Source organism: Brassica napus (genome assembly GCF_020379485.1).
Source record: "Brassica napus cultivar Da-Ae chromosome C1 unlocalized genomic scaffold, Da-Ae chrC01_Random_17, whole genome shotgun sequence".
Lineage (NCBI taxonomy): Eukaryota > Viridiplantae > Streptophyta > Magnoliopsida > Brassicales > Brassicaceae > Brassica > Brassica napus.
The window spans coordinates 1-6844 of NW_026014134.1; the positions used below are offsets into that span (position 1 = coordinate 1).

General features: G+C 38.6%; 4 protein-coding genes across 4 annotated transcripts; 2 read left to right on the forward strand and 2 right to left on the reverse strand.

The window, feature by feature from the left end:
• Nucleotides 1-263: 263 nt before the first annotated feature.
• LOC111210746 lies at nt 264-816 on the reverse strand (the record flags this gene model as incomplete). The annotated part of the gene is made up of 1 exon (XM_022711314.2): nt 264-816. A coding segment is annotated over exon 1 (553 nt), but the record flags the coding sequence as incomplete, so codon positions are not given.
• A 1754-nt stretch (nt 817-2570) lies between these two features.
• Nucleotides 2571-4732, forward strand: LOC111210750 (dr1-associated corepressor-like). Its single transcript, XM_022711317.2, has 6 exons — nt 2571-2816; nt 3145-3217; nt 3304-3397; nt 3718-3858; nt 3945-4002; nt 4103-4732. Exons 1-6 carry the CDS (start codon nt 2784-2786, stop codon nt 4172-4174), a joined length of 471 nt encoding a protein of 156 aa, XP_022567038.2. The 5' UTR covers nt 2571-2783; the 3' UTR covers nt 4175-4732.
• LOC125594608 lies at nt 4235-4585 on the forward strand. Its single transcript, XM_048770745.1, has one exon. It carries the CDS (start codon nt 4235-4237, stop codon nt 4583-4585), a length of 351 nt encoding a protein of 116 aa, XP_048626702.1.
• LOC125594607 (cysteine proteinase inhibitor 6-like) lies at nt 4699-5861 on the reverse strand. Its single transcript, XM_048770744.1, has 4 exons — nt 5657-5861; nt 5274-5505; nt 5038-5183; nt 4699-4958 (listed from the first exon to the last, which is right to left on the reverse strand). Exons 1-4 carry the CDS (start codon nt 5756-5758, stop codon nt 4821-4823), a joined length of 618 nt encoding a protein of 205 aa, XP_048626701.1. The 5' UTR covers nt 5759-5861; the 3' UTR covers nt 4699-4820.
• Nucleotides 5862-6844: the final 983 nt, after the last annotated feature.

Below are 6844 nucleotides of genomic sequence, written 5' to 3' on the forward strand. Positions count from 1 at the left end.
TATGTTCCAATCATCCCATCTACTTAATTGGAAAGAAAGGAATAGGAAAATTTGCTTCATTCTTTCTTTTTTAATGTGTTAAATTTTATTCACAAAAACCTCTTTATATCAAGTGCATCCTATGTTTAAAGATGGAACTCCGCTACTCGTTTACCACTCCTAATCTGTACTCTATTTACACTCTTGTAGCAAACCAAAACTGCAAATGCCTTCAAATCTCTTCCATCCATGTAGTTTTATTAAGCTGAGTTTGTTTCGCATACCTTTATCAACAAGCTTCATCAGAGCTTGAGTGGGCAGCGGTGGTTCTCCATGCATGCGCCTATTGCGTTCTCTCCATATCGCATAGACAGCGGCTTGGAAGGCGTATCGAGTACATAACAACTTGTATCTCTCCAGATTCCGATCAACAAGCAATATCTTAATACCAGTCCATTCTGCAGTGTATGAGTTCTGCAATATACCTTTGACTAGATGCTCCCAAACTTGAGCTGAGAAGGAACACTCGAAGAAAAGATGGTTCTGGGATTCTGGAGTGTTCTTGCATAAGACACAACTTGTGTCAATGCCTTGACTCCATTGAGAAACCCGATCCATGGTAGATAGTCTTCCCCTAGTTGCAAGCCAAGCCATGAAAGCAAACTTTGGGGTAGCCTGCGAGAACCATATACCTTTCGGCCAAAGAAGCAACAAAGTCTCTTGTATCAAAAATTTTGGTTTGTAGCCAGATGATCGTCTCCACATGTCGAAATCATCCTCTGCAGTGTTCAGTTGATCTCTAAAAGAGTCCAGGGCCCTTTCAATATCTTTCAGCATGCGCGAACGATGCCTCATTCTTCTTCGAGGAGTCGAAGGACATCCTCCACAGTGGCATCTCTTCTAATACCCAAGTCTATTAGACCTCTCTCTATCCCAGTACATCCATTAATACTCCTAGGTCAGACCATCGATCGTACCAAAATGAAGTATGTCTCCCATTGCCTACGGTCTTCATGTAGAAAGACTTAGCTACATCACGTAGCTTAAGCATTTTCTTCCACATCCAAGACCCTGCTTGAGTATTTCCATTTACTTCCCAAAAACTTCTCTTTCTAAGCAAGTTGTGCTTTATCCAGTCCCCCCAAAGAGACTTCCCTCAGAGCATTCTCCATATAAGCTTTAGATTGTAGACCAGATTAACTTCTTTAAGCGGTCTTATACCCAAACCTTCCTCGCTCTTAGTCAAGCAGATCTCTTTCCAAGCTTGTTTTACGCCTGTGGACTTGAGCTCCGGACCAGTCCATAAGAATGGAGAACAGAGCCGTTCTATTTCTTCCAGACATTTGTTTGGGAGTCTGAATGCAGAGGCCCAGAAGTTTACTATACTCATAAGCACATACTAGATCAGTTGCAACCTTCCGGCATAGGAGAGGAAGCGGCTAGTCCAAGTGTTTATTCTACCTCGAATTTTCTCAATGAGAGGGAGATAGTCTTGTTGCCGCATAACCTGTGTCATCAGTGGAAGACCCATGTAACTCATAGGTATTTACTTCATTCTCGACTACTGCTATCTCTATTTGCTCTGCAGTTGATAGACAAATAAGGGACTGGCTCCTCTCGATCCAGCCATCCATTCTTCAGTTCTTCTTCGCATGCACCCACCCTCCTTGACTCTCCTCGACTCTTCTTTATTTTTCCCTCTGTTTCTTGTTGTGGGTGGTTTGTGTTTTTATGTTTTCGCTCACTAAGCTGCACAGCATGTACTTTTGAAAGTGGTACGAAATTAAACATATTACCAAAAAAAAAGAAATATGAGAACACCTTTATAATAATAATAGAGGAGTATATATTTCTGGTCAGGGATATATCTCCCTCAACAAAGATACAAAGATGCATTATCCATCTTATATATTAAAACAGAAGTCACAACTTTAATTCATGTGTGATTTTTTTAAAAATGGACCTATTTCTAGAAAGTTATGTTACATTTAATCTTTAATCTTATTATTTAAATTTTAGGGCTACCAGAAACTTTTATGGCTATCAATAATTGGATTTAAACAATAGATGATCAATTAGATTTATAGAAAGTATAAATTAAAAAGATATAATTTAACGTTGTTATGTTATACCTCCATATGTTAAAGTTAAAATCTAATTGGTTGAACATGTTCCAATAAAGTTAAAGTTAACTTTAAAATATCAAAATTTCATGTAAATTGAAACAAAATAATCATTCTAAAACATCATCTATATTGAAACGGAGGGAGTATAATATATACCAATTTAGAATTGAAAACTAAATATTTATATAAAAATAAATAAAAACAAAAATTCGCGTGGTTGCGCGGATTATGATCTAATTTATCCTTTAAAAAAAGTGGATGAAGATTTTAGAATAATAGTCCTGTGACGCGTAAGTCTTGTGTAATCCAATAATAACTAACCATGTGTATGGTTAGATGTTTCCAAACAATCGGATTAGTCAATCTGCCAACTAACTAAATATTATAACTTTTAATTTACCACCTTTTTTTTTGCTTTCTTTCTTTTGACCCAAACCTTTTGTTTTATAAACTTAAATTTAATCTTAATTCAATCGAGGAGGAGAGATAGTAGGAACAAAGGAAACCGCCGTCGCCGGATCTGGCAGTGTCCCATAGACGAAGAATAACTTTCCGATTTTAGTAAGGAGTTTCTGTATTTAGGATCCCCCCCCCCCCCCCCCCCCCCCATCGGTTTGCTCTGTCTCTTCTGCTGTGGTGGGATTTGGCGTGTTCTCTTGATTGGGGGATTTCAAAATCATGAGGAAGAAGCTCGATACTCGCTTCCCAGCTGTAAGTTTTTTCTCGTCTACGATTGATGACCTTTTTGGATCGTGTTTCTTCTAAGACCAAGTTGTTTAGATTAAGTAATGTCATTTCTGATGAAATTGGTTGACCTAGCAATCAATTTCCCCCATTTTAATTGGATAAGATAAAGATAGTGTTTATAAAGAGGACTATTGTCATTAGTTGAGCATGGAATGAATATACATACACGAATTGTTTTTTTTTTTTTTTTAAAAAGTTAGTATAGTGTTGACGATAGGATTATTCAAAGAACTGAACTTTCCGTTTGTGTGTTAATGTATTACGTTTGTATACAATGATTTTTCATTTTCAGGCTCGTATTAAAAAGATTATGCAAGCTGATGAGGATGTTGGCAAGATTGCTTTGGCAGTGCCTGTCCTAGTCTGTGAGTCATTTTGTTTTACTTCAGTTTTAAGGCAGTTGTTTGGTTGGGAGACCTTTTTTGCTTAATTTCATGTTCTGTTACTGCAGCAAAATCTTTGGAATTGTTCTTGCAAGACCTTTGCGATCGCACGTATGAGATTACCCTCGAGAGAGGAGCCAAGACCGTCAGCTCTTTGCACCTGTAAGCAACTGATTGCTTAAACTTTGTTTTTTGATCCTTCTGCATGCTAACAAATGTCGCTACTGCCTAAAGAGCATGAATGCATTTTAGATGTTGTAACTATTAATATTCTGGTTGAGGTGATGTTGTTAAGCGGAAGAGCTTCCAAGTTATTGGTCCTATTTTGACTGCGTCCAACACCTAGAGGATGTTGTTGATGTTACAGAACTTTATACCACATATTTGTGTGTTTAAAGTACATTTTGCTCTTTTTCTTCATACGGTGTTTGGTGATGCAACTACTGCATCCACGTTTATTGAACTTGTTTTGTTGTTTACAGAAAACACTGTGTGGAAAGATATAACGTGTTTGATTTTCTGAGGGAAGTTGTGAGCAAGGTTCCTGACTACGGCCAAGCGCAAGGGCAGGCCCATGGGACTGGTGACGTTACCATGGATGATCGCACCATCTCCAAGAGAAGGTTGGACCTCCTGGCTCCGTATACTCTGGTTATTTAATTGATATAAGCCAGTAGCAAGCTGAATCGAAATGGTTTATTTAAATCAGGAAGCCGATCAGTGACGAAGTGAATGACAGCGACGAGGAAAATAAGAAAAGCAAAACAGTGAGCTCATGTTCTTCTTAGTTACTTCATTTAATGTCTATTGGTGTGGAGCACTAACATCCATTCAACACTGTTGTTGGCATTGGGCTTATTATTGCAGCAAGAGGTGGGGAATGCTAAGCCCAGTGGCAGGGGTAGTAGAGGGAGAGGACGAGGAAGAGGTCGCGGTTGACGAGCTGCTAAAGCAGCCGAAAGAGAAAATCTGAACCGCGAGGTGGAGCTTGAGACCGCCATGGCGGAACAGCCACCTCCTCAAGACAGTAACCAGATGCATGTGTCAGCGTCATCACCACAAGAGAACGAGAAGAAGGATGTCGATGGCGACATTGCAGCATCAAAAGAAGACACCAAGCAGCAACTTCAAAATCCAAAAGAAGGCATTGACATTGACCTCAACGCTGAATCCCTCGACCTAAACGAAACCAAACCGGCACCAGTCCCAGCTGCAGACAAAGCTACGACCTCAGAAGAATATCCAGGCTGGCCTATGGAGTTGGGCAAGATCGATCCAACACAGTTAGCAAGTTTGGGTAAGAGGATAGACGAGGACGAGGACGAGGAAGATTATGACGAAGAGGGCTAAGCAGCACAAAGTAGGACAAATATAGAGTAGCAGCATTTAGCGGTTTGTCTAGAAAAAATGCTCTTTCTGTTATCCAAGTCTTCTTCCTGTTTCCGTTTATTGTATGAATCGAAGACTGCAACTTAATTTATTTCTTCTGGTATGTTATTTAAGGGTTTAATAGTAGCATCAGAAGTTAAAATATCTTACAGAGTAAGCAAACAAACAGTCATTATTACATAAACAGAGGAGATGACTAGTCATGGTGCTGCTCCATGTGGTTGAGATGAAGAACACCTTCATGGTTCTTGTGAACCTCCACCTTGAACTTTTCCTCCTTCTCCCCTCTCTTCAACTTCAGAACCATGTTGTACTTTGCAGCCTCCCCACTGACCTGAAACCATAGTTAAAATCAAGTGCAGATAGTATTAAATAAGCTTCAGTTCAAGGTGAAATACGAGTAAGAAAGATACCTCAGCGTTGGCATGAACAACCTCTTGGAGTTCATAAGGAAACAAAGAGTTAGACCTCTGCTGTATAGTCTTGACAGCATGATCAGCAACGTGCTGCACTTCTGGATCATCTCCTGGAACTTCCCTCCATCCAGATGCATTCTCATCTGAATTTTCATGATCAAAACTCATTCTTAAACACAATCTCTCTCTCTCACATACATAAAAGGTATCTCCTTTTACTCAAAAAGTCATACCTTTCTTGCAGCCAAGATCTGAGGGAGTGATGGTAGTAGAAGGGGCACCATCATCACTAGCAGGCTTGAACTCCTGCAACTCCTTGAAGTTCAACCAAGGCTTCACCCACACTTTAGCCTCGTAAAGCTTCTTCTTCCCAGCCTCGATGATCTCCAGAGTCAGGTGGTGCATCGTTCCCGCCACAACTTGCTCTTTCGCCTTCACCACTCTCGCAAACTCGAGCAGTGCATTCTACAAAATTGTAAACGTAAACTCAATTAATCAGATCACTATCCTCCAGAAAAATCAATTCCTAAAAATCTCTAATCAATCGGCACTAGGTCAAAGCAGAAACACGAATCTGAGACCGATCAAAGAGAGAGAGAGAGGGAGGGAAACAAACCTCTTTCTTGTTATGCTCATCGACAGCGAAACGAGCGAGGCTCTCGACCTCGACACTGTTCTCGTTAGCAGGTACATCGCGAACGCCTCCGAGCATGGCCATGTCGTCTTTGGAGAAAGTAGCGATCAGAGAGGAAATGAAGATGGAGGAGAGAGAGAGAACAACGACGAAGAAGAACTGCTTTTCATCTTTATTTGGTTCGGTGATCTATGCGTTTCTTTTTAGATATTTTCGGTTTTTTTCAGTCGTCGAAATGTCAAAATTACGGTTTGCAATTCGGTTTTGGTTTAGTTGGTACAGTTTTAATTTTAGTTCAGATCTAAAATTTCTGTGAAAATATTTGTAAAATTTCTATAATTAACGTTCAAATATGCTTCGATTTTGAATCTGGTCTTGTAATGCATAAGAAAGAGGTGGCTATTAGAGTTTTGGACTGGTTTAATTCGGTCTAACCGGTAACTGTATCCAAACCTTAATATATACTACGCTAAGGTTTCAGTTTCACTCGAAAACGATGTTTGGAGATAGCGACACGTTATGCGAAACCTGTCGGCACTTGAAACCGACCATAAAAATCTTTCCTGATTTGTCTATTGAGGCCCATTTTAAAGCCCAATCCAACTTTCATATAGAATAGCAAATAGGGCTGGGCAAAAAAATCCGGATCTGAATAATCGAACCGAAGCCCATCCAAAAGAGTAGTACCAAACTCGAACCAAAATTGATTAAATATCCGAACGGATTCAAAATTTTGGTATTTAAAGAACCGAAATATCTCGGGTACCCGAATGTAACCGAAATAGATTTATATACCTAAATATAATACTTATTTTTAGATTAATATATATTAAAAACATCCAAAATATATAAGATACTTTTAAGTGATCTAAAATACTTGAAAATATACATAAATAGTCAAAAGTAAATGTCTAAAATAGCTAAAATTATTCAAAACACCAAAATATTGAAATATCTATTGATTTTCTATCCAAATATTCAAATTAAACCAATTTATTGTTAATTTTAGGTATTTGACATATATTATACAATTTATATGTAATATATTATTTTTTTTTATAGATTTGAGAATTTTAAGCATATAATGAATATTAAAATTTTAAAAATAATTTAAATGGGTTATCCGAAACCCGAAACCGAACCCGCAAAGATCCGAACCGAAACCCGAAC